This window comes from Camarhynchus parvulus, chromosome 28, assembly GCF_901933205.1.
Source record: "Camarhynchus parvulus chromosome 28, STF_HiC, whole genome shotgun sequence".
NCBI lineage: Eukaryota > Metazoa > Chordata > Aves > Passeriformes > Thraupidae > Camarhynchus > Camarhynchus parvulus.
The window spans coordinates 5,094,920-5,121,553 of record NC_044598.1 but is presented as its reverse complement, the minus strand read 5'-3'; the positions used below and the strand labels follow the sequence as shown (position 1 = coordinate 5,121,553).

The 26,634-nt window shown below is 49.4% G+C and overlaps 1 protein-coding gene across 7 annotated transcripts in view; it reads left to right on the top strand.

Moving 5' to 3' along the window:
- Positions 1-26,634, top strand: part of PIP5K1C (phosphatidylinositol-4-phosphate 5-kinase type 1 gamma) — a 52,222-nt gene that overhangs the window by 2,676 nt on the left and 22,912 nt on the right. For all 7 annotated transcript variants that reach the window (XM_030966607.1, XM_030966604.1, XM_030966602.1 and 4 more), the window contains exons 2-4: positions 22,932-22,963; positions 25,740-25,826; positions 26,128-26,258. In XM_030966607.1, coding sequence (XP_030822467.1) covers positions 22,932-22,963; positions 25,740-25,826; positions 26,128-26,258 — 250 coding nt within the window. The remainder of the gene's footprint in view (positions 1-22,931; positions 22,964-25,739; positions 25,827-26,127; positions 26,259-26,634) is intronic.

The window sequence follows — 26,634 nt, the reverse complement described above, 5'->3', positions numbered from 1 at the left end:
TTCCTGAGACCTTGGCTTCAAAGTTTTAAAAAGTTTGTGACCAGCTAGTTGAAAGGGAGTTTTAAAATCTAATGGATGCAGATGCTTGCTGTGCCTTCTCCCTGAATCTGTACCCTCATGGCCTGGGAAGGGACTCCAGGGAGTATAAGGGGCTGCTCCAGGGTTCTGGTGAGCTGTGGGCAAGAGCAGGGGTGGTGTGGGGAGGTATGGTGCTGTGGGGTGACAGGTGAGTACTGGGCTTGTTTAGGCTGGGGTGCCCTGATGCCAGGGGTGGTTGGGTAAGCAAAGGGTGCATCACCATTCCTCTAGCCAGGTGCAGTCTCGAGACACAGGGTCTGGAAACCTTTTATTCAAGGGTGCTTGGGTTATGGGAGAGCTGTTTCTACAAAAGAACTGGCGCCATCCAAGTGTTGGACAGCAGAACTGGCCTCCACCATCTCCTTTCTAAAGTGGGAATTCTCATTGGGGAAGTAGAGTTGACTTGAAGTTGGATTTATTTCCGTTGGTCAGGTCTCCTATTCCACGGGCTTCAGTCTGCCCATCACTTATGGTCCACAGCTGGAGCAGAAGCCTCCAATGTGTTCTTCAAGGTTGGATTCTAATGCTTTAGGGAGCTGAAATGATTTAACAAGGATTCACAGTTGTGTTGGACAACTGTCTTGCTGTACCTGTGGCTGAAGGAGCTCAGTGAAGATGCCAGCCCCAGCCAGGTGTGCTGTGTGCTGGTGGCACCTGTGTGGCTGTTTCCAAAACACTGCAGAGCGTTGATTGCGACAGCCCAGGAACAGGATTGCAGCTCTTCCCTCTTAGCAGTGATAACTTTGAAGTGACTTTTGAAGGGTTGCTGGAAGCAATTTTTTCAGTGAGCAGATTAGAGATAAGAGAAGAATTCCACCCTGTGGGGCATAAGCAGTTCAATTCATACCAACTCGATGGAGAGGGGAAATTGAAGAGAGCTTATCAGCTTGAGGAAAAATCAAATGTAAACATCATCCCCAGCATGATTATGGTTCACAGCTTAGTTGGATGTCACATGCCTCTGTGGCGTGAAATGGTGCTGGCGAGGATGATTACAGAGGGAGTCAGCCAGGCAGGAACAGGCAGAAAAACACCCTGTGCCTTGAACTCTTAAAGACCCTGCAGTCACTTCACAGTCAATAAGTCACAGCTCAGCTGCAGGGAAGGAGGAAGGCAATGAAAATAGAATTCAGGCTGCTCTGGCAAATTAATTGTTCTTTAAGATATGAATCGGTTGGAAGCACGTAGGGAAGCTGGGATGGTGGAGCCTGGGAGCTGGGAAAGGCAGTGTGCACAGCAGGCAGATGTGGGCACTGCCCTAAGGATGCTGAGCCTGCCTGTGTCGGTGTCAGGGCAGGCTGCAGAACGAGTTTCTGAGAACACACAGGATGGGAATGATTATTCTCATTTTCATTAACCAGCACTTGGCATTGACCTGTGTATAACAGCCCATTCCACCACTGCTGGGCAGAGCTGCCACTGCCCCGTCCCACTCAGGAGGCACATGGGCCTCTCTGGAAGAGCTCCTCAGGGAGTGACCTGAGTGGATTCAGTATGAGCAGTATATAATTTGGGAACTATGATTGAAGTGATTCACTGACATGACCATTATGGGCTCTTGCCAGATGCACAATCGTAAGAAATATGGTGTTCCCATATAAGGTGGTTATAGCCTGAAAGGCAGCAGCAGGAATTCCAGCACTCTCTTCCTTCATGGACACATCTTTCAGTTAGCACCAGTTGACTCCAGAAATAGTCCTGCCATGGCTGTGTGATACTCTGATAAAGACTTGAGAGCTCTTCTCATCACTTGCTGCTTCAGCTTTGTCAGTGTTTGATTATTCCCATCCATCCTCTTGGTCTGCCAAGCTTATTCCCATGTACCATAATTAATCTCTAGAGGCCTGGCAGGTTCTTCACTCCCGACATGGATGCAGAACCATGTGGTTGCTGGGACCTACTGGTATGAGTTCTGTTCATCTGTGCATGTGGGAACTGCAGATGTTATGTAGGGGTCACTAACTTGTGACTCAAAAAGCAGAAATCACTGCACCTTTTGCACTGCACTGGGGAATGTCAGAAGCAGAGTGGGAGAGGGAAATATTTGCTAATCCCAGTGCAAGGAGGGTTGCCTTTGTTTAGGTGGAATTGAACGCTCAATGCTCCCATCCACAGCATGGGGAGGGAGCTGCTGCCCATGTTGCTAGCATGAGATGCTCCCTCTGGAATCCTGGCTGCAGGAAAGTGGGAGCCAAAGCAGGTCCTGCCTTCCCTAGATGGTCTGATCCCATGGATACACTCACAGATTTCCCCTGGACCCCAGGGAAGACAGTGGGAGCAGCTGGTTTTGGAGTAGGCTGCCAGTTTTGGGACACACTCTCTGGTTTAACACAGAGGCCTTGGAACCTCCCTTTCTCCAAGATGCTTATGGTGAGAGAGAAGTGATTCAGAATGTTTGAATCACAGAATGAAAGAATAGTTTGGGTGGGAAGGGACCATCTCATTCCAACTCTCTGCTGTGGGCAGGGACACCTTCCAGTAGACCAGGGTGCTCCAAGCCCCATCCAGATTGGCCTTGAAGCTCATAAATACCAGCAGAACAGCAGGTGGCAAGGTGGGGTATTTCCCATTAAGTCTTTCCAAGTCTCTAACCAAGATCTCTGATAGTCCTCTTTGATTTGTTTAATGACCCAGTGACAGTGTTGGTATCCTTCACCAACCCAGTGACAGTGTTGGTGTCCTTCCCAGGCCTACAAGCTGGGTCAGCTCATGAATGTGCCCAACATCATAATTTTTTAGTCACATCAAACTGATCGTCTGATCGTGTCTGCGGGACCAGGCAGAAGCATTGTGCAGGTGCAAAGCCCCAGTTGTTTGGGGTGGATTCCCTGTAAGTACTTACTGTTAGATAGATAGACAGACACACCTCTGTGGTATTTCACCATTTCTAAATCCATGGTGAGTGCAAGAACTCAAAGGAGACAAGTACTGTTGTGTTCCGTAAGTCTTTGGCAAAGCAGAATTCCTGGCCAAGCATGGTCTGGATGTTTGCTGCTGGCTGAGGGTGCCTGTGCAGCTGCTCGTGTTTCCCTGAATGCTGGGGTGAGGACACTCACCATGCTGAGCCCCTGCTGCTGCTGTTCTGCCACGGGAATGCACTCGCAGGCAGGAAAACACATGAGCACAGCACAGAGGAAATCAAGGCACTGCCTGGGACCCAAAGATTGTTCAATGCTGAAATAAAACAAAAGCACAAGAAGGAAGAGGATCATGTAAAAACCAAACTTGTGGCCTCTGTGAAGTGGGCTTGGCCTTGATCCCCGGCAGCGCAAACCTCAGCAGAGCCCAGCATTGCTCACCTGCCTCCTGGGGAGCATGTGCCAAATGGAAAGCAACTGCTGGCTATCCCAGGCTCACCCCCTCCTGGGAGAGCTGTCAGACTGAGTCTGTGGACAGGAGCCTGGCTTCTCCAAGAGCCCTGTACAAGCCAGTAATCAAACAGTGATGTTGGGGCTTTTCCTTCTTAGGTAGGTCTTTGAAATACTCACTTCCTAAGCAGCCTGGCACTTGTTTGCTTGACCTTTTCAGTGATGCCAACAGCTGGGTTAACCTTCAGACTTTCTGGAAAGCATTTTTTGTAATTAAAAAGCTTAAAGTGATTACAGCAGCTTTTCTGTTACTTTGTCTCCTCACCCACATATTTAGCAGAAAATGCTGTCAACCCCAAATTAAGTGTCATCATCTTCCATGGTGTGTTCTTGTGGCTTCCCCAGCTTACATGTGGGTTTTGGCACTGGCTTGTGGTGAATTACCAGGCTGAGTCAGAGGACATGCTGTGGTGGGGAGGAAATCTGAAGCTGGCAATGTGCTGGGTTGTCCCAGTGTTCCCAGCCCTGCCCATGCCACTGGTCACCATTTACCATGACATATTTTTATCTCACAGCTCTGGGGAGAGGCTGCGAGTCCCTTTGCCTCTCTTTCAGCTTTCTTTGAAAGCTGCAAGCTTTCAGCTGTAGCAAGCATACTGCTGTTTTCTAATTCTATTGAAAAAACCACAAATGTGTACAGCTAAGGAGTTGGTGTGTGATTTGAAGGTTTCTCTTCAGTACTCACTGTAACACAGAAGCAGGCTGGAACAATCCACATGTGTAGAAGAGCTGTGTTCTTTTATAGCATGGAACTGGCATGTTCTTTACAGTTGCACCTCTGGCAGATGCCTATGAGAAGTGCTGTTCCTCTGGATAAGTGCTCAACTTTGGATCTGGAGTTACAGGAAACAAACTTTGCTGTGTCCATCCACTGCCTGTGCAGTTTGCATTCATGCTTTGCAGACTCATCAAGTCAGCCCAGTCCTCATCTCCTTTGTAATCAGCAGAACCTGCATGTTCTCTTTGCAGAAATTGCTACTAGAGAGGGTGGGGAAGACTTCCTGGGAGAAAAGAGAAGTTGTAAACCAGCTCTTTGCCTTCATCGTTGAAGACCTGCCTGTTGCATGAGGAGTGTTTGAAAGGCTAGGGCCCACATTCCAGGAGCACAACTGTAGCTGCTCCTGCTGCCCAAGGCACTCCTTGATCCAGGAAAGGGAAGCAGGTCATGGCCTGGGGTTTGTCACAAGACCAGCCTGGGCACATCCACGTCCATGACTGAAAGGGCCTGGAGATTAGCTGAACATGGGAACAGCACAGGCAGCAGCTCCTGTCTTTGTTCTGGGTGAAACAGCTCAGTCTCCTGAACTGGGAGGAATTAATGGATTACAAGACAAGGGCATCTTTGCCTTTTTTGTGGTCATTAAAACACAGCAGCGCTGCTGGGACGGTGCCACTGGTGCCGTGGCTGCTGGGGAGCTCAGTCAGACTGGTCAGACTCCACCGAGCTCCAGCGCTGCTTTTCACTTTACTGCATAATGTTCACCTCTGCTTTTCACTTCACCTGCATAATGTTCACCTCTCCCAGCCACGTTGGGAATGAGGCTTGATTCAGCTTCTGCCCTGTGCTCTGGTTGCTGCTGTTAAAGTTTTCCTGCTTCTGCTCTCCTGTGGGAGCTCTTGCATGGGTCTTAGTGGCTCCTGCAAAATGAGTTTTTGTGCTCTGAGGGCCTGTTTAGGCACAGCAGCTGTTAACTCTTCAGTTAAACTCAATAATGCTTTTTTGGACAAAGCTCTCTCTAACTGCTGACTCTTCACATTTAAGTTGTCTGTGTTCCTGTGTTGTGGCAGACACCTCCTAATTTCTTTTCCAGAAGATCTGGAAGCGCTTTGACCTCAGCCATCTCCTGAAGAAAATGCAGCTCACCAGAGGAAGGAGTGCTGGGCTGGGAGCCAGTCGGGTCTCTACTCCTTCACTGAATTTAGTAAATCAGAGTAATTCCCCAGCTGTTTCTTGGTTTTTTCCATAGGAGAAGTGTTCTCCTGCTTTTGGGGCCAGGGACCTCAGTTCACAGTCATTTAGCAGGGCTGGTGTTAGAAGCATGTCCCATGTCCTTAGTGTGACCCAAACTTTGGGCACATCAGGATGCTGCCCTTCAAAATGGGCGTCTTGGATGTGTCAGACTGTGCTGGTGACCATGTTGTGCTTCTGCAGGAGTAGAATTAGTCAAGACTGTTTTGCCTGCTCATTTGCTGCCTGACAAGATGTTGTTTAAATTGCTGGTTAGACTTTTCTTTCCCTTGGCATTTGCTGTTCTCAGTTGCTGCTTTATTTTCTGTCACCCCAAGTGAAGGTCTGGATTTCCAGTGGCTGAGACAACCACTGGGACTGGTGAAGTGCAACCTGATGGAGTTGAGGACTGACACAGAAATGTGTCATGTCCATTGAAAGAGCGTTGTTTGTGAAGTCAGTCTCTTGGGAATTCAAACTTGATGCCCAAATTTGCTTTCTGCCTCCCTGGTTAAGGTTGGGTTCACCCCACCTGGGCAGAGGGGTCTTGCCAACCCTATGTGGGACAGGAAGGCCAGGGAGGAATGAAGTAGGTAGAATAAAAGCAATTCTCCTGTATATTTAAAGCAGTAGTAATTTAGGTCACCTTAATCTGCTCTCCCTCCTCCCCTTCCTGTGGGATGGGAGAATATCCCAGCCACGTGTCCTGCAGGGGTATGATGAGGGGGGACCACCTTCATCTTGCTGCTGTCAAGCTGTAGAGATTCCTGTGGCCTTGGGAGGCTTCTCTACCTGTTTATTACCTACCAAAATAATTAAATATAGCTCTCCAATAGTACAGCAAAACAGTGTTGTTTCTGTGCATGAGATGAATGACTTCAAGGTGATTTAATTCAATTATTTCAATTATTTTTTGGGATGGAATTCCTGATTTATGGATAAAACTGTGATTCTGGTTTAAGGACAAGCATCCTCTAGAGCTCTAGGAATTTACCTGGTTTTTCACCATTTATAGTTGAGCAGCAGTACAGTCACAGCATTGCTTCAGGTGCTGTTCAGTGCTGGTCCTGTCAGCCCTCCAGTGATGGAGTTGGCTCAGAATGGCTGTGTATGGATTTTTATCTCATTCAAAGCTGAGCTCAGGTAATTCAGGCCACTTGGCACCAATTTGAGCAACTTGAGTGGAGCAGTTTGGGTTGGTGCATTGATACAACTCACAAAGGGTTCAGAGCACTTGAGTATTTTTATGTAACTGGCAAGTTTTGAGAAGTTTCATGAAGTCCTTTCAAAACTCAAGACTCATCTCCTGAGTCCTGTGAGGCTCCCAGCAGACCACAGTGCTGGAAACCACAGAGTCATAGAATCTCCTGGGTTGGAAGGGACCCATGAGGATCATTGAGTCCAGCTCGTGGCCCTGCAGGAGAACCCCAAGAATCTCACCGAGTGCCTGAGAGCATTGTCCAAGCACTTGGGAACTCTGGCAGAGTTCAGGCTCAGCCACCAGCAGTGCTGTATCCTGCTTTGTCCAACACACTTGATAAAATTTTGGTAGTCACAACAGCTGAGTGGGACATGGCTGGTTTCTGCCCTTGGAGCCTGCTTGGTTTTGTTACCACTTTTTCCACAGTGGATCCCACAGAGGGGACAGCCCAACTTAAGTCAGTTGTTACCTCTGGTGTCTACTGATTTTACTTGAGGTCCTGAAAAACTGAGGGATTTAAGAAAAACCTTCAGGCTTGGCGTAAGGCCTAGAAACACACATGTACATTGTACAAAGTAAAGTGAAGGTGATGAGCTGGAGCCTGCCATGGCCTCTGGTTGGGTCTTTAGGATGTGCAGCTCTCATCCCAGTGTAGGGCTGTGAACTGGAGCTCACCCTGGCTTTGTGACACTGATGGGGGAGAGGGAAGAGTTCTCTGCAAGGCAAAAGTGACTTTGTTAAAAGTCTGCTGCTCTGAAATACCAGGGAAGATCTGCCCATCTTTCTGCTGCCTTGTCATGTTTGGCACATTCTGTGACCTGGGCCAAGACACAAGGAAATATTGCCAAAGCCTCTGCTTTGAGCAGGATGCAGCAGCCAAGGACAAAGATGTTGCAGTAGTTTTTCTTTCTGTTTTTCTTTCTTTTTCTCTGCACATCTGATGGACCAGATTTTGTGGAATTTTCAGTAAAAAATTGTCCATTCTTGCATTTTTCAAGGGGAGGGAGCTGGCTAAAATCCTCCTCTGGCTGAGTGCTCCTTCCCTGAATGTGCTGATGGCACTTCAGCAGTCACAGTCACTCCACTTGGATGCTGATGTGGAACTTGGTTGTCTCTCTGCGTTCTTGATTCTGCAGTTTCTGTCAGTGTAGCTGGTTCTGCATCTCTGTGCCAGGATGAAGGGGGGGTGTGCTCAGTCCCACATACAGCCCAGAGGGCAGATGTAATACCTGAAACCATTTGTCTGCATTTTAAATGTCACTTTTAACTGGGTGTCATCTGCAAAGTGACAGTTTTCCTCCTCTCTGTACGTGTTGGGTGCCGCTCTCTCCATCTGGCTGGCTGTGTTGACGGGGGCAGTGTACAAAATGCTGGCAGAAATGCAAACTGTAGAGATGTAAAATAGTCCCTGACTTCAAAGCTGGAATAGAGGGAGCAGAAAATGAAGTCTCAAAGCTGTGCTTGTCACTGTTAATGACATGCTTAGTTACAGACACTTGCTGAGGTGGAATTCAGAAATAAGGCCTTGGGTTTCACTCTTGCCTAACAGGTGGGGATTATTTGGGAGTTGAAATAGCACATGTTATGGGGTGATTTTTGTGGTTGGTGAGGACTGTTTGTTCAGTGATTAGAGCTGAAATCTGGAAGGTTAACAATTGCCTTTGCTTAATGGAATGTTTTTCTCCCCTGTAATTCTGATTTACATTACAAGACATTAAAGTTTTTCAGGAGGTGGATATTGTGTTGCGTTTTGTAGCTTTTCACAGATTCCTGGAATATCCTGAGTTGGAAGGGACCCACAGGGATCATCAGTGCAGCCCCTGTCCCTGCACAGGCACCCCAAACCCCCACCCTGAGCAGCCCTGGGAGCTCCTGGAGCTCTGGCAGCCTTGGCACCATTCCCTGGGGAGCCTGGGCAGTGCCCAGCAGCCTCGGGGGGCAGAACCTTGCCCTGAGCTCCATGCCAAGGCCTGGCCCAGCTCCAGCCCTTGCTGGGCTCCTGTCCCTGTCCCAGAGCAGAGCTCAGCCCCTGCCCCTGTGCCTGCCCTGGGGAGGAGCTGCAGCCCCCGAGGAGCCTCCCCTCAGTCTCCTGGGCTGCAGCTGAACCAGCCAAGTGCCCTCAGCTGCTCCTCAGCCCCTTCCCCAGCTCCGTGTCCCTCCTCTGGGCACTCTCCAACAGCTTTGGATCCTTCTGATCCTGTGGTGCCCAAAGTGCCCCCAGCACTGGAGGTGAGGCTGCAGCCTCATACTGATTGATATACATATGGATTTTTTAAATTCCAAGGTAATTCTTCTCAACCCAGCATCTCTTCAGGCTTAAATTAATTTTGATGGTAGAGAACTGCTGACAGTCTCTCTCCTCTGTAGTCTCTGAGGGTTGGATGTTTGTTTTCATTTCAGTATTGGGCAGGAGTCACTGGTGGATTAACTATCTGGGACACTCTTTTGAGTAAGTGGCTTCTGGACTGATAATGCCAGAAAATGCTTATTAAAGAAAATGAGAAACGTGGCAATTTGGGAGGAACCTGGTTTAATATGTGCAGGCTCTGGTTTTGCATGGATGGGATGGCAATGCACTTCCACAGGGGATGAGATTTAAGGTTTATAACAATCTCAGAGACATACCCTGAACTCCCAGATTTTAAAACACAAAGATTGGATTTATTTTTAATCTTTTCTAAACTGAATACTGGGAGTGAAAGGAGGCTAGAAGTGCCCAGCATGAAGAGCAAACTGTGACCTAGAGAAACAAGGTCGGTTTTTACAGCAGCTGAAGAAATTAAATTTAAATGCTGAGTTTTGCTGTGAAGTGGGTTAAAAACTTAATCTGTAAGGGTGAGGTGGGGTGAAAAATGACTTAATTCAAGGCCTGTGGGAGGGAGGGATAAGATGTGTCTGAATGGCAGCTGCTCATCTAAAGGAAAAAGGAGTGTGTTGCAGGCAGAAGTAGCAAGTGCTGCCTAGTACTTCATGTTTTCTATTAGAGCGCCTGCTTTTGACCTGACAGGAAAACAGTCTCCAAACCTCCTTTGCCTTATGACTCACCTTTAAGTGCAGGCAAAACCAAGGCACCCATTTTGGTGAAGAGGAAGCCAAGACTGAAACCCATCCAAAACCGTAGAGCTTGGTCAGGCCCATCCTTGAAAGGGGCTGTGGTAGCTGCAGAATGGTTCTGCTTCATCACAGCTGCCTTCTGTTCCCATGGACACCTTCCCCCTGCTGCTCTGAGCCTCTCAGCTGCCCTCCTGCCCTGCTGTGGGAAAGGAGCTCAACCTGTGCCTTGGTGGGACAGAGCTGGGGGCTGAAGCCATCTGGATCGGGAGCCAGGAAATGTAGACCTTAAGCCATGAGACTGCCCATGTCAGCCTGCAGAATCCTTTACTCCCCACTGAGAACTGCTGTGTAAATGTTGGCCAGCGTCACCACACACCTCTGTCTGCTCCTGCCTCCACAACCGGCACCATAAACCAGAGAGCTGGTGGTTGGGAGGAGAAGCCTGAGCACACAGCTGGGTTGTCCTCCTGGAGATGCTTTTCAGAGAGAATATTTGATGTCAGTGTGCCTGGCTGTGGCTTGTGTTTGTCTCCAAACCGAGGAGCAGATTGTACTGTTCCCCCTCTCTTTTGCAGGTCAGTGGTAGTGTGTGTTTGTTTGATCCAAACTTGAAGTGTTCTGGTTCAGGGGAATGAATTTATTTATTGTTTTATTGAAGTCTTAGCAAACAGTGTTAAAGAATTCATGAGGTTCTTCTGTGTAGTTCAGAAATATTAAGCTGAAATTCACTCCATGCTGCTGGCTTGAGTTGTGTGGCCAGCAGGACCAGAGCAGTGACTGTCCCCCTGTGCTGGGCCCTGCTGAGGCCCTGCCTCGAGTCCTGGGGTCAGTTTTGGGCAACAAGAAGGGCATTGAGAGGCTGGAGCGTGTCCAGAGAAGGGAACAGAGCTGGGGAAGGGGCTGGAGCACCAGGAGCAACTGAGGGAGCTGGAGGGGCTCAGCCTGGAGCAAAGGAGGCTCAGGAGGGACCTTGTGGCTCTGCACAGCTCCTGACAGGAGGGGACAGCTGGGGTGGGATCAGGCTCTGCTCCAGGGGAACAGGGACAGGAGGAGAGGAAACGGTCTCAAGGTGGCCTAGGGGAGGTTCAGGTTGGACACTGGGAAAATTTCCTCACTGAAAGGGTGGTCAGGCTTTGACAGACTACCCAGAACAGTGGTGGTGATGATATCCCTGGAAGTGTTCAAAAAACAAGTAGAAATGGCACTTGGCTGTATGGTTTAGTGGGCATGATGAGCTTCAATCAGAGGTTAGGCCTGATGATGTTGGAGGTCTTTTCCAGCCTTAATGTTTCTATGATTCATATGGCATCTCAAGTTTCTCCTTGTGTTGGGCAGATGCTGAGTAAAGCCCTGAGAAGGGCACAAGTTGTTCAGGGCCCTGTTTGAGAACCTTGGAGATCAGAAGTTGTTCCCAGTTGCATCTGGAGCTTACAAAGTGATTTCAGTGCACATTTATGAGCTGTGTAGGCAGCCAGCCTGGGCTCTTCCTGAGGTGGTCACTTGTGTTTTTGCAGTCATTGTCTTGGGAATTCAAGCTTGATGCCCAAACTTGCTTTCTGCCTCCCTGGTTAAGGCTGGGTTCACCCCACCTGCACATCCTACCTGGGCAGAGCGGTCTTGCCAATCCTATGTGGGACAGGAATATTCTTAGTTGTAGTCAGTCAATATTCTCTAGTTGTAGTTCTCTCTGTTTAAGGCATGCCTTTCCTCCTCCTCCTCGCTGGAGTAGAGCTGCCCTGAAACCCACAGCGCAAGATCTGGAGGCTCTGGAAAGCTGGGAAGAGAGGTGACCCAGCTGGCTGGGGTTCAAATCCAAGGTAACTTGTTGTCTTTCATCTATCAGACTCATCCTAGAAACCACATCACTTCAGAGAGACCTTGACCCCTCCTCTGTCCTGTGCAATGCAGGAATACCAAGGTGAGGCACTCCCGTGGCCTCTGCAAGCTCAACCCAAGCTGGTGCTGCTCCCAGAGTGGTTTGTGGCTGTGCTGGGTACAAGTGTGTGCTCAGCCTTGGGGAAAACAGTGCCAGCAATCTGCAGGGTCCTCAGCACCTGGGGGCCTGCAGGAGTTTAGGAGAACAAGCTCAGCAAAGCCTCAGTTCTGCCTGAGCAGCACTTTGGGAGCCTGAGTGCTCTTTTGGATTTTGCTCTTTCTTCTTTTGCATCTTTGTTTGGGCACATACCTGTGCAGAGTCTGGAGATCTGGTTCCCAAATGAATAAATAAATGGGCATTGCTGCACTTGGTTAAATAGAAGTAATAAATTCCTGGCTCAGCCTCTTGAGTGCAAGTCCTTCAGAAGAAGCTCTTTTCTGCCCCAGCTTTGAGCAGGCTGCAGGTGTGTGCCAGAGCCAGCCTGTCCTTCAGCTCTGGCTGCCTGCACTGCAGGAGGCTGTCCCTGGTCTCAGTGCAACTGAGACATCCCTGTAGCCCAGCGTGGGCAGCAGGCTGTCTCTTCGTGCCCTCTTTGTGTGTTTCACCTGTTCAAATTTCCTAGTAAGAGCTCTAGAAGTATTTTTTGAAATGTCATTGTTTTTTAGGTATCTCCTTTCCAGCTCCTAGCTGAGTCACTGGCTACCATGGTACAGCCAGGATCCCAGGGAGAGGAGAGACTTGCTGAAACTTTGAGTTACAATTTTTGGCAGCACACTCCATCTTTGGAGCTTGTTGTGCTGTGGTTTGTTTTCTTCCATCTGTTCAGGTGCCTTTGTGAGAGCAGAGCAGGAGCACCTGACCCAAACACTTGAGTCACAGAGAGCAGAAGGCCTTAGCTAGGCTGGTGAGAAAAGAACATGGTAATGAGCAATAATGTAAATTTATTCTTAACCTCCAACTCCTCACACCTTGTGTCAGTAGCTTTTGCCCTGGAGGTCATTCCTGAGTCTGACAGCACAGTGACCTGTCTGTCCAGAGCTGCTGCTGCAGCTCTGGGGAATGTTGGCTCACAGAGCCCCAGTTGGGGTGAAGACTGGAGGCTCAGGACCCCTCCTGGCTACCAGCCCCCTCAGTCTGGGGAAGAGAGAAGGTGTTGGCATGTCCAGGGAGGGGAGGGATCATGGAATCACAGAATAGTTTGGGTTGGAAGGGACCTTAATGTTCATCTTGTTCCATCGCCTGCCATGCAACACCTTCCACTAGACCAGGTTGCTCCAAGCCCCATCCAGCCTGAGCTTGAACACTGCCAGGGCTGGACAGCCACAGCTCCTGAGGACATCATGTGCCAGGGCTTCACCACCCTCACAGCCAAAAATTTCTTCCCAATATCCCATGTAACCCTGCCCTCTGGCAGTGGGAAGCCATTCCCCCTTGTCCTGTCCTTCTAAGCCCTTGTCCAAAGTTCCTCTCTGGCTCTCTTGGAGCACCTTTAGGCCCTGCAAGGAGTTCTGAGCTCTCCCAGAGATATATATCCCTGGAGCCTTGCCCAGGTGAACACCCTCAGCTTCAGAGCAGAGGGCCTCCTGCTCTTGCTCCAGAGGTTCTCTGGACTTGCTCCAGCAGCTCCATATCTTGTTGATGTTCGACCCCAGACCTCACACGAGTGGGGTGGAGGAGCAGAATCCCCTTCCTCAATCTGCTGGTCACAATTCTATCAATGCAGCCCAGGATCCATCTGGATCTACCTGGAGGAAAGAATTTGCAGTAGCTGGGATGGATTAAGCAGAGTTTGCACCTGAAGAGCTGGCCAGCCCTCACTTTGTTGTGCTCTGGGATCTGGATGGGTGGTGCAGGAGAGGCACAGGCCGCAAGGGTGGTGAGGTGCTGCCAGGCAGGCACAGGACATGCTGATGGGAAGGAGTAGAGTTGGAAGAGTGAGTTTTGAATGAGGCCAAGAAACCGACTCAAATGAGCTGTATCTGCAGCCTGGAGAGCTCGGGTTTCTCCTTTTTACATCAGCAAAACTCAGGTTTATTTAGAAGTAGGTCATAGAATCATGGAACCATTAGGTTGCAAAAGACCTGCAAGATTATCAAGTCAAACCTTGACTGGATGTGTCACTGCTCTGCTTTTTTAAGCATGTTTTCTTAGCTGTGTGTTTTCATTGGTACCTGGTCAACTTGAAAACCATGTCTGAGTTGTGCAGAGGATGTGCTCTTAGAGGGCTGTATCACAAACTCACACTCTAAAAACTGGAAATGCAACTTAATGCTTTTGCCTGGACATCTGTTTTTTAAACAGGTAGAAGTTAGACATGTCCCTGCCTCCTTTCCAATCCAGGCCTTGTCCTCAGCATTGGGATGCAAAGCTCCACATTGCAGTGTTGTCAGCAGCACCTGTGGCAGCCTGGAAGTGTTTGGTGAAGGAGTTTGTTGGCTGCTCCCATCGGGCTGGGTACAAGGACTTTATCTCCAGTGACGCATGTTGTACGTAACCTTGCTCTGAAATCCCCTTTCAAGTCTCCAGTGCTTGAGCACCCTCAGAAAATCTCTGTCAGGTGATGTTAGCCAGAGTGGAATTAAATCTCACAGGATTTAGCCGAGCAGCTTTGGCTACAGAGTAAATCGGGAAATGCCCCACTAGGTAAAAATCCAGGTGCACCTTTGGGATGTCTGTGGAGGGTGGCCTGCAGTCAGAACAGCTGTTTTCCCTTTGGGGGCTGCTGTTGGTTGAGATGCTGAGATACCACAGATTTAAAGTTGTGCTGACTGTGGTGACATCTCTGTGTCCTGGTGTTGTGGTAGGTGATTATTGGGAAACATCAAATAGATTTCCTTACCTTCTTTGACTGAAGTGACTGGACTTCAACATGTTTTTTTAGAATGTCAGAAAATGGTGGATATCTTTCGTGGGTTGCAGTCTTGTATTCTCAGGCTAAATTAGATTTGAATAATTCCTGCTGGTGAGTGAGCAAGGGGGCCAGTCTTGTTTGAGGAACACACTTTTAAATAGTGGAAGTTATGAATTATCTGATGGAGCCCTCCTGGAGGGAGACAGGGCAGAGAGATAAAGTTGGGGGGATAGTTTGTCACTGTCTCATGCAGCCTGCAGTCCAACTCTCGTGGTGTCTGCTGTGCTGCTGCTCCTGCAGGCAGCTGGAATGATTCCTTTGCATTGCCAGTGCTCCCCCAGACAGGCTGAAATCCTTTGCAGGATACCCAGAGAAGGAATATTGGAAAGGGAGCCGAGCTGATGTGCAAAGGCATCCTCCTGCTCTAGTTAAAGGGGGTTTGTCCTCTCAATTACAATACTGTGGTATTCATCAGCATAAGAAATTTTGGGATTGAGCACAGTGAATATATCCTTTTTCCAGCTAGCAGTTCCGTGTCCTTTGCCTGGCACCTGCCTTGAGGTGTCCTCACAGAGCCAGCAAGTTCCAAAAGGAGCCTGGCTGGTGCAGAGGCTCCACAGCACTAATCCCTACCTGGCTGGGAGGTGCTATGGGCTGACACTAAGCCCCAAGCAGCCAAAGCCCTGAGCTGTGCCACGATGGAAACCCTGGGTATTTGGGACAGAACAACTGTTCTGGCTGTGGCAGGCAGGGTGTAACCTCGGATTAGTCAGGTCAAGCTTCTCCCTCTTTATTAGTGGCATTGGGAGAGCAGCATATTGGAGGATGGAGGTGAGGCTCCTTCCTTGCACATAGGTAGGACGTGTTAAAGGTCCTGGATCCTGCTTCTCAGCAGGAGTCTGCAGGCAGGGGGATGCTTGGAAAATGAAGGAGGGAAGTGAATTTCTTCACTGCCTTGTGCTTCTCTGACCTGGGTTTTGGAAGTGGATCTCAGGGACCTTGTGGCAGCTGGAAACTCCATCTGAGCACACAGAATAGAGTCCCAGGGGCTTCCTGGGGTCATGTGCTACATTCAGGTCCCCAGTGGTTTTGCAACACAGCTAGAAAGGCAGCAGGAGGTTCTGTGTCCTCTTGCTGCCAAACCACAGCTCTGGGCAGGCAGGACATGCTGGAGTGAGCAGAGTCAGTGGGTTGTAACCTGCTAGTAGGGGATTTGAAGCTTATCCTTCCCTTGAACAAAGGTAAGGGCAGCTGAATGTTGCTCTGGCTCTTCTGGATGATTGTGAGGAATGTGGCTTCAAAGTCCTTCAGCCTTTTATGGCCCTGCTCTAAATTGGCGTCGTGGTTTTAGTGCGGCACCTCTGTGCCTGAGTGTCATCACAGGCACAGAACTGGCTCGGTCCTGCAGAGGTGACACTTCCTGCTCCATGTTTGCCGTCTCTAATCCTGGTCCAGCTTTGTTGTGAGTGCTGGTAGGCAGATAGGGCTTGCAGGTTGTAATAAACAGAGAAGCCAGAAGGATAGAAAAGGCCAGAAGGATGGAAGAGGCCAATATTCCCAGGCATTCCCAGGCTGCTGCTGGGTGTCCGACCTTGGGAGCCTCCCCTGCCTGCCCCCACTGCCCGGGGGGGACGTGCTGGGAGCCTGTGTTCCTCCCTGCACAATCCTCCTGTGGCCAGCGTGTGGAAGGGAGCAGGAACACGGTGTTCAGATAAGGCTGCACCTTTCCCATGGAGCAGATGTTTGCCCGAACATCCCACTGGATTGCATAATTACTGAGGCGAGCGGCTGCAGCCTGTTCTGCTGCTGGGTGGCAGCTATTGTGTGCTGCTTTTGATGAGATTTTTGTTGTGCTTTTTGTCACTGTGTCACACGCTTTGGGCTCAGCACTCCAAAATTGTCCTTTTTCTACATGCAGCTGATCCAAAACAAGAAAACAAATCAGTTCTTTTTGAATTTCATTTCCCTGGTCTTGTCCTGCTTGTTCCTCACTGTAATTGGGCTTTGGTGCTGTAAGTGCTTTTCCAGGGAGTTGTTAAGGAAACGTTCCAGCGTGGTGATGTCCTGGCTCAGCTGCCTGGGGAGGGCTGCACCCGGGATGCTGCCCCCCGGATGTGCTGGCACCTGCAGCTGACGATGAGGAAGGGACGTGTTAACTCCCTGCTTGCGTCTTCATCTCCTGCCCTGCCTCTTGAGCTGGGATAAATGGATTTATTTTTGAGGCAGAAAGAGTTTCTGCATAAACCCAAAAATAAACCAGGCTGGTAGATGCCTTTACTGCAGAACATCCTTTTGTGGCAGTGCCTGGCAGTGCTGATGCTCCATAAGCTGGAAGTTTGCTTTGATCAGCTGAGCTGGGCTGTAAAATACAGGTTCAGTGCTAGCAGGGGAGCAGCTTCTGGAGTCTGGGGGTCAGAAACCTGAGGGGGTGGCTGGGGCTCCCTGTGCCTGTCTGTCTCCGCTTAATGGAAGAGCATGTCCATGCCCGGGGTGGAAAGGAGGGGTCAGCCGTGTCACTGCTCTCAGCAGGTAGCACAGCAGTGCCCCGAGGCCCAGCCTGCACATTAAGCTCTTTCCCTTCGTTTGTACAAGCCATTTATTTGTACAAGCCTTGCTGTTCCCATCCCCAGTGTTTCTGCTGAGGAAAACAAGACAAAGGCCATGGGAAGAGCGCAGCACACGGAGCTGGGGCAGCAGATCCTGGTGTGCAAATGTTGTTTTGTGTGAAGGTGGCTCCTGTGTGCTTCAAACAAGGCACAGAGCCCATGTGGGTGACAAGAAGGAGCAGAGGACAGGGAGGAGGTCAGGGTGGCTGAGGTGGGATTAAACAGGATTATTTCTCTCTGGCTACTCCTGGTAGCCCAGTTTGGCTGCTGCCCGGTGCTGCCAGCATTTCTGCTGCAGATAGCTGCTGGACTGTGGATGCTGGCTGAAGTGTCCTGAGGAATGTTGAGCTACCTGTGCTGCAGGTGCATCAGAGCCAGGCCTCTCCTCCCCCTGTGTGCTTGCCCATAGGGATGGAGCCAGCCTTGCCTGAGCACTGAGATGAGTTTTGGGGTGAACCAGGGAGTAGAGAGGTTTGGCTGGGTTTGACCAGCACCAGTTTTGTGTGGATGATCCCAAAAGTCAGTCTGGCAGTGCTGCAGGGAAAATAGATACATTTAGATGGTAAAGCTTTGTGTAGGTTCTACATAACAAGCAGAATTTATCTCAGGTTGCTTTATTTCTGTCTTAGTTCTCCAAGTTCTCAGATGGCAGGAGCAGTGATCCACGCCCAGGGTGCTGAACAGCCACAGCTCTTTATAATACCAAGAGATGGCACATATAAGGGGAAAGAAACCCCCAACATTTTAATTTAATTTTGTGCCTTACTTGATTATTCTCATCTGAATAAAATTGTGTTGGATTATGGGAAGAAAATATGTTTATTGATCAGATGTAGATGCCTGGGAAGGGCAGGTTGTACTCAGCTGCCTTCTCTGGGGGGTGGCTCAGCCAGCTCCTGCTCCCTGTGGTGTCCCCTCCCCTCCCAGGACTGCCCTGTGCTGCTGCTCCGTGTGCTGGGAGCTGGAGCCACATGTGTGGCATGTGAGAAAAAATTCAGGGATTGCTTTTGTCTGTGCCTTGAGACACAGCCTGATGCTTCTGCTGGCTGCTGCTCTGGCTCAGGGACTGCTTCCCAGCTCAGGAGTGTTTTCTGGCTTACAAGAGAGCTGGAGAGGGACTCTGGACAAGGGCCTGGAGGGACAGAACAAGGAGGAATGACCTGTCAGAGGGCAGGGATGGATGGAATATTGCAAAGAAATGCTTCCCTGTGAGGGTGCTGAGGTCCTGGCACAGGGTGCCCAGAGCAGCTGTGGCTGCCCCATTGCTGGAAGTGTCCAGGGAGGGGGCTCAGAGCACCCTGGTCTATAGGAAGGTGTCCCTGCCCATGGCAAGGGGTGGAATGAGATGAACTTTAAGGTCCCTTCCAACCCATACCATTCCATCATTTGCTGAATCACTTTCCCCCAGTCTCCCTTAATTTTAATTTGTTTTTACCAGCAGTCTCTTACAGGTAGTAACAGTGGTCTCTTTTGATGGATATGTTTAATTTCCATCCCTTCTGCCTGTATATATAGCAATACATGTGTAGGGACTTCAACTTCCACAGCTCCTGTCTTGGCATTCTTGTTCCTGCCTTTGCCTATAAGGCATTGACTGAGCAAGTCTATATTAGGGGTCAGATGGAGCAGGGAATCATGTCCTGGTTACAGTCTCCACATCCCCTCATTGTCCAAATGGGCTGCTCAGCTGTGTCACATTGTCTTGTTCTCAATGGAGAAAGTGAAAAATGAGATAGGCACACTCCTTTGGGACACCTTCCACCAGACCAGGCTGGGTGCAAGTGGCAAACTGCAAGTCTCTGGTGTGCTGGATTTCTGGGAGCGTCACGCTGTTGCAGCCTCCAGCCAAGGAGCTTATGTAGCATTTCTATTTTCATGTATTTTTAGTTCCAGTCACATTGGATGTCCTTATAAACCCTTAAATAAAGTGAAGCTTTTAGTAAAGATGCAGCAGCAGTTCTGATCAGAGAAAGGAGTCCACTGGTTATTCAGATTTGTTTGACTTCTCTAGGGCATCATAAAGCATCAAATACTTAAAATTTATAAATATATGTCTGTGTATATAAAGAAAACTTCGTTATTCGATCATGTGGGCACTGCCCAGGCTCCCCAGGGAATGGTGCCAAGGCTGCCAGAGCTCCAGGAGCGTTTGGACAGCGCTCCCAGAGGTGCTCAGGGTGGGGTTGTTGGGGTGGCTGTGCAGGGACAGGGGCTGGGCTCAGTGGTCCTTGTGGGTGCCTTCCCACTCTGGAAGGATTCTAGGATCCCACTAGGATATTCGGGATATTCTGTGATCTTAAATTTGCCTTCTGCTGGATTTTTGTAAACCTTTTAAGGAATTCCTTTCCAGTGGACAGAAGCCTCTAATGCCTGTTTTGATGATGAAGGGTTTTGGCAAGTCAACCTGCCTCTGCTGGTTTGGAGGGAGTGGAAGGGACACCTTCCACAGTTTGCTCCACCTATCCCAGTTTGCTCCAAGCCTCATCCAACATGGACTGGAACACTTCCAGGGATTCAGGAGCAGCCACAGCTGCTCTGGGCACCCTGTGCCAGGGCCTGCCCACCCTTACCTTGTGGAGGTTTTGCTCCTCTGGCTGGTAGAGCTGAAACTTGAGCCTTCTCCTGTGCAGAGGCTTTCCAGGAGGAAATTCCTGCCTGTCCTGCAGGGCGTCAGCTTAGAGGTGGAGACATCCAATGTGACTGTGAATATGGAAAAAACACAAGTAAAGTCTGAGATGGGAATGCTGAATGCCACAACTGAAGTGTTTATTTCAGAGGCTGCACAGAGGCTCAAGCACTGGGACAGGGTCACTCGAAGCCCTGCATGGATGAGAACAGAACTGAAGGCAGCAGGTCAAGCGTGCATGAAGTGCCTGGCAGAGCCCAGGCACAGACTGGAGGCAGGGCAGAAAGTTGGGGTTTCATCTCAGGGTTTCCCTCCAAGAGCCTCTCATCCCATTTCTGAGCACGGCCTGGTAAGCCACCCCAAATCGGATCAGAATTATTTCAATTAGCTCGTTAAGTGTCGAAACTTCCCGCAGCAGCGCTCCCGCAAGCCCCAGCGCTGCCTCGTGGCTCAATAACCCCTGGAGCTGGAGTTAAATCAGATTTTGCCAGACCATCTGTCAGCTTGTTTGAGCCGAGCACAGCCATGTGCCATGCACAGAGGAGCCAGGGGATGATTTTTACATTTTCTGACTAGACAAGTTGATTTTATAAAGCTGATTACTTTTTATTAGTGGTAGGGGCAGAGGGAAGTTTTGCTGGGGTTGCTCTTGCCCACGTCAGGCATCATCCCTCCCTGAGATCTGTGGTTCCTTCCCTCCAATACATTTCCTTTGTGTGGATGGTTGGTGTTGTTTCCACGTTTGGTACGTGTACAGCAGCAGACACTTAAAAGCTGGGAATGAAAGTGGCTTGTGGTAATTATCACAAAATTAAAGATAATCTCCTGTTCTGGAATTGTGACAAAGTGCAGAAACGAGCTTAGTGCAGCAGGAGAGCAGTGGCAGCCATGCAGGAGAGAGCGTGTTCCCCCAGCCCAGGGCCCTGAGCTGTGCTGTGTTCACAGTGATTTCCAGTGCTCAGTCTGGAGCAGCATTAGCTCCTTTGGATTCCCCCATGGTCTGGAAGTGCTGCTTCAGCTTGTGCCCTGGAAGTTCATTAGCTAAATGCTCACTCAGAGCCGTATTTCCCACTCTCTGGGCCATTGCAGGGTGTTTTGTTCAATGATCACAAAATTGTGTTGGCTTAGGCCAAAGAAGGAATTTTTCAGCACAATTTGAGCTCGCAGTGGTCCTGGGCCATGTGGTGCTGCAGTCTGAGAGCTGGAGGAGTGACAGGGTTTGTGTCCCTTGTGGTGTGTGTCACCCACCCGTGTCAGTGACACCCCTCACTGAGGGCCCAGCCTGAGTGTGTGTCCGAGGGAGCTGCTCTGCACCCTTTGGGGTCCCACTCTGCTCACTCCTCTCTGCCCCTTTGCAGTGGGATTGTGCAGCACTGGGAGTGGCATTTCAGTGGCTATTTCTGAGGTAGGAGTTGGGCTCTGTTTAAAAGAGAATAACAAGAAGTGACTCTTCCCGTGCCACCCTGGCTCTGCCCCCAGGCCGGGCTGCAGGCCCAGGGGTGCTCTGCAGACAGCTCCAAATGCCACCTGACAAGACCTGTTTCATGTGAGGAACTGCCCAGTTTGTGGAGATCAGGATGGTGAGACACCTGCAGCACTTCTGAGTCAGAGCAGCTTCATCTCCCCTGTGATCACCAAGGGTTTTTTGGTGGGTTTGTTGTTTATTTGCTTTCCGGAGTCTGAAATATTTTCCAAAATGTGACTGAGTCACACACTTCCCTGGTGCTGTCATCCCATTATCGTGGAATCTTGGAATGTTTTGGGTTGGAAGGAACCTTACAGCTCATCTTGTTCTACCGCCTGCCATGGGCAAGGCAACCTTCCTGTAGACCAGGGTGCTCCAAGCCCTGTCCAGCCTGGCCTTGGACACTGCCAGGGATCCAGGGGCAGCCACAGCTGTGCTGGGCACCCTGTGCCAGGGCCTCACCATCCTCACAGGGGAGAATTTCTTTGCAATATCCCATCTAACCCTGTCCTTTGGCAGTAGGAAGCCATTCCTTCTTGTTCTGTCTCTCCAGGCCCTTGTCCAAAGTCCCTTTCCAGCTCTCCTGGAGCTCCTTCAGGTTCTGATGCCCAGGTTCTTGCTGAGGCTCCTTCTGAAACAAGCCCTGGAGCAGCGTCACTGCTTCTCTTTGAGGGGCTTGAACAGGTACCATGGGTAAACCCTCAAAGTTCTTCCTTCACCAAATGGGGGAGATGCTGAAGCAGCAGAAGTTGGGTTGGAGGCTCTTGGGCTTTTCCCGCTCTCCAGCCAGGAGGGACAGAGGACATCCACTCCCTCCCAGAGAAGACCACCCCCTAATTTGAATGTAGATGAACGCAAAACTGCACGCAATGGTCTTTTGCAAATTTAAGCCCTTTCTGAAGGATTATGGGTTGCTAAGGATCTGTGCCTCTAGGAACACTGTAGGACAGGAGCAGGGAGTGGCAGACTCATATGTGGAAGTCAGGCCTTACAGCTGTCCCTTGGGTTTGTGTTCTGTGCAGGAGTCTCCCCCATGAGAACTGCTCTGTGCACACAGAGGTGCTGGGGTGGTGTGGGGAGCTCCTCTCCAGTAGCTCTTGATCCTTCATGGTCACTCTCAGGAGCCATCTGGGCTGGATCTCACAGTCTCATGTTCCACACAGGAGCCTGTGCTCCCTGCTGTCTGAAATTAAGGGACTTCTTGCAAACTTGGGCTCAGAAAAACTCAGGAAAACAAACTCAGGCTAGGAAATGGGAGATGGCCTCATGTCAGAGGGTTTGGGCATGTGTTTCCAGCTCTGATTTTATACCTAAAAGGTTAAGGCAAAACCCTGATTTCCACTGTTGGCTGTAATGGAGCAGCAGTGGCTTCTCCTGAGGCAGCGATAAAGATAAATGATGCATTCATTTGTGTGATATATTTGGACATAGGATTCTATAAATATATTCAATTATCAATGTAGTTTGTCAAGTGCCTTCTGAGTGGCTGGAAAACAGTTTTAGGAGTGTCTCTGGGTTTCTGTGTGGATCCAACTCTTCAGTGTAGTGTGGACCCATTGCCTAATGGGGCAGCAGAGATTTGCACGACCTCTCTGCTGAAGCCTCTAGGAAATGCTGTTGCTGGGAAAAAATGTGCATTTTTGTGCTTCTGAATATGAAATTGTTCGGGTGACTCCTGTACCATCAGATTCCTGAACTGGTGAAGCTGAAAACTGAATAAAACCAGCTGCTCTAAAGGCTGGCTGCTGTACTTGAAAAGACAAAGCTTTGAGCTGTTTTCTAGGAGTTTTGGTGGTTGGGTTGGGAGTTTTTATTGGATGTCCCTACTTCTCCTGATGCTCTTCCCTTTTGTCTGCAGGTCTGGGCCCAAAGAAGACAGCCATCACTGAGGTGAGATGTGTAAAGCTGGGTTTGTCAGTCCTGTGTTGAGAAATGAGAACACAGAGTTCTAGGAAACTCTACTGCCTGCCTTTTCTGAGCAAAACTGCATTTCAAAATATTTATAAGATTACTACAAAATCTGTATCTGTTATTTCAGAGAAATAAAATTAATGGCAGGTCTCTGGGGTCCCTTCATTGCATCAGTGCAGCCACAGAAGGGATGTGGGGGGATTGTGCCCATCATGTGGCCAGTTTTGGCTGTGTGATCCATGATGCCTCTGCATCAGTGACTTGGGGGCACCTCTCCCACACCAGCACCTGGAGGTGGGAACTGGAGAGTGCATGCATTGGGCATCCCCAGGCCTCTGTGGTGAGTCTTACCTGTCGTTGTTACTGCTTTTAATGAAGGGATGGGACTATTTTCTGGCTAAGAACGATTTATTGCTCAGATGAACATGTCTTAGAGGCTGTGAGATTTTAGAGGAGCAGGCAGTCAGCCATAGCTCAAAGTAGTCGCAAGCTCTTTGTTACAAGACAATACATAACTTTCTAAACCAACAGACGGTTGCCGCAGGGTTTATTTTGCTTTTCTAACCTATCACCTTTACCTACTTCTGCTGCACTGTGGATACTTCTATCCAGTGGGCTATTATCACACATATACACATATGCTTCTTATAACTTCTAAACTCTTAACTTACTCTATACAACCACACCCCTACATTATAAACCCTTCACTACCTTACCCAGTACAGTTTCTCACTTACTTAAGGCATATTCCTACTTACAGCTATAGAAACATAAGTTCATGTTTTTTCTGCTTAATGTCTGTGTATTGTATTTTTACATCAAACCCAGCTTCTCCCAAGGCTGCAAATCAAACCTTTCCATGTCCGTGGAAGTTTCTATTTTTCTTATTCCCACACTCACCCACTGGGAGTGAATTGGGGAGGCTGTGATTTTTGAAGCCCTTAAACAGGGGAACATCTCCAGAGACTCATCTTCTCTTGTAGATATTCCAGGTCACAGGTTCTGAGTCACTGTTACCTTCTGGAGCAAAACTCCTCACAGTTGGCAGCAGGGAATCTAGTAGGAGGCTCTGTGCCTGAAAGCTGTTCCCTGAAACCCACACTCATGGTTTAGGGCATCATGTTCAAATGATTTTTGTTTGATCAAATGTTTTTATATCCCCCATCCCATTTTTCACCTGTGATGATGAGCATTTGTATACATGAACAGCAAAATCTCCCCAGAAAATTGCCTGGAATGTGACACTTGATTCTTTTGTACCTGCACAGGAATATGTGTACTGGGAAGCTCAGCTGCTGTGGTTGCATCATTCAATGCACAAACAGGGCCACTTTTTCTTGCCCTGGAAACAGCCACAGGCAGAGCAGGAGACTGGAAGAGACTTTTGTCACTGCAATTCCTAGGATGGCAGTCCCGTCCCCTGCCTGTGTCTGCTCATCATGTTGGGAGGATGATGAGGAGCCACTGGCAAGGCAGGACAGCCCAGCTGGGGCTTGCATGGAGTAAAATCCGAGGGGTTGGTGGAAGGAGAGGCTGAGCTGTGCTGCTGCTCACAGCTGCTGGAGGGGGAGTGCTCAGAAGCAAGGCTGGCCCTGCCAATAAAATCGGGTAGGAAATGGGATTTTTGAAGGAGAGCTCAGACTGCCCCTTAGTGTGAGAAGTACGAGCAGATTGACCAGAAATAACTGCAAGCTCTTGATCAAAAGCTCAAGTACAAAGAACTTCTTAGTCTGAGCAAAATTATCCATTGTCTGCTGGAACAGTTGGTTTGGAGCTGGGTCTGTGCAGAACTCAAGAGGGACAGGGATGGAACAGTGTCACTTGGGAGGTGACCTTGGATCTCTGCATGTTATTCAAAGGAACATCCAGAGCTGTTCTGCAATGTAGCAACCCCCAAAATGGTGCTGGTCTCTAACCAGCATTTCTAGCTGTCTGGTGGGCTCCAGGATCCATGGGGATCAGCTGGCAGAGAGCTTGGGTGTGGGTGCAGTGGTGACTGGTGGTGGAGCCGAGAGTCCCTAGGGCTGCAAAAGGAGCTGCAGGGAACTTCCAACACCTGGTTACACCAGGCTGTTAAAGGAGCAGCCACAACCTGCTACCTTCTGGGTTGGCAAAGAAAGGCCTAGGCAGACTCAGAGGTAGGAGAGGAGAAGGGGACAGGAGCAGGTTTGTTGTCACCCTGAAGTGCTGGCAGTCTATAGCATTTCTGTAAACTTCAGAACTTGTGGAAGAGACATTGCTGTGGTTCACCCTGTGTGGGCTCAGCCTTGGAATTGTAAACAGATGAGATCTTGCTTAAATGGATTATCTCAGTGTGAGTGGGGCTGGGCTGTCCCCATCAGCTGGCTCTGATCTCTCCAGCAAAACCCGAGGTGTCAGTGTGACACCTGAGGGCGTGGGATTTTAAGAATAAGTCTCTGTGGCTGTTTGATTTAATACATCACTGTTTTAAATCAATGGGAACTGCAGTCAAGCACCAGGGGAACCTTGGCAGCTGGATCTTTTCCGAGCTCGGCGTCTTCGCTGAGGGCTCTGCAGCGAGCAGTGGGGGTGTCAGGTGGAGTGTTGCTATTCTAACTCATCTTCAGGGGTGGAGGTGTAATTCAAAGAGCTTCAGTTTCACCTGTTGGCACTCTGCAGGGTGTTCACCATGATCCCTGTGTGCAGTACAGTGTGGGAGTGTGGCTGTGCTGCTCTGTATGTGCTTGGTGGCAGCTCAGCCTGTGCCCTGACTGTCCCTGTGCTCTCCTTGCAGGGCCCCTCACTGCCAGGACAGCCAGGCCAAGGAAAGAGGATTGGTCATCGAAGTGTGGATGCTTCTGGGGAAACCACCTACAAAAAGGTTTGGGTTTGGGGAGTGGGGGATGGCACCCAAGTGGGTGACAGGCTGAGAGAAGTTCTGGCCCAGTAGTTATTAATCTGGTTGAGATTTTTATGCAGCACTCTTGGACAGCACAGTCCTGCAAATAGCAAATCTGAAGCCCTAATTGATCTCTTCAGCAGCTGGGTAAACTTGGTTAGCAGCGTGTGGTGCCTGAGATGACCACACAAAAGTCACAGACATGACTGTGTTGTAACACAGGGGATGTTATTGTTATTATCTGCTGTGAAATGCTCACTGACTGCTCTTTTCCTTTTGCCAGACCACCTCATCCACTCTGAAGGGGGCCATCCAGCTGGGGATTGGATATACTGTGGGAAATCTGAGCTCCAAACCAGAGAGGGATGTCCTGATGCAGGACTTCTACGTGGTGGAGAGCATTTTTTTCCCAAGGTAAAGGAGAAGGAAAAAAATGAATGCATGAATTACTTCTTTTCTTTTCCTCTCACTGATTTTTCAAGAGAGCTTCCATCTGTCTTTAGATCAGAGTTGCATGCTCTGAATGTTTTAAATCTGCTCCGTGATACACAAACAGAACAGTGGGAAGTGTTGGAATCTGCAGTGCACTGGCCTGCAGGGAAGCACAGTGAAGGATGCAGTACTGTGCACTCCAGTTTGTTACCCTTCCTACATGCTTGTCTTCCTAGCTGTCCATCTAGAATTTCTTCCACAAAATTATACCATGTTTTATATGGAAGCAACTCCTTCTGGGAGCTCTCTAACTGTGAATAAACAAAGCTCATAAAAGTTATGTTCTCTGTGTAAATAT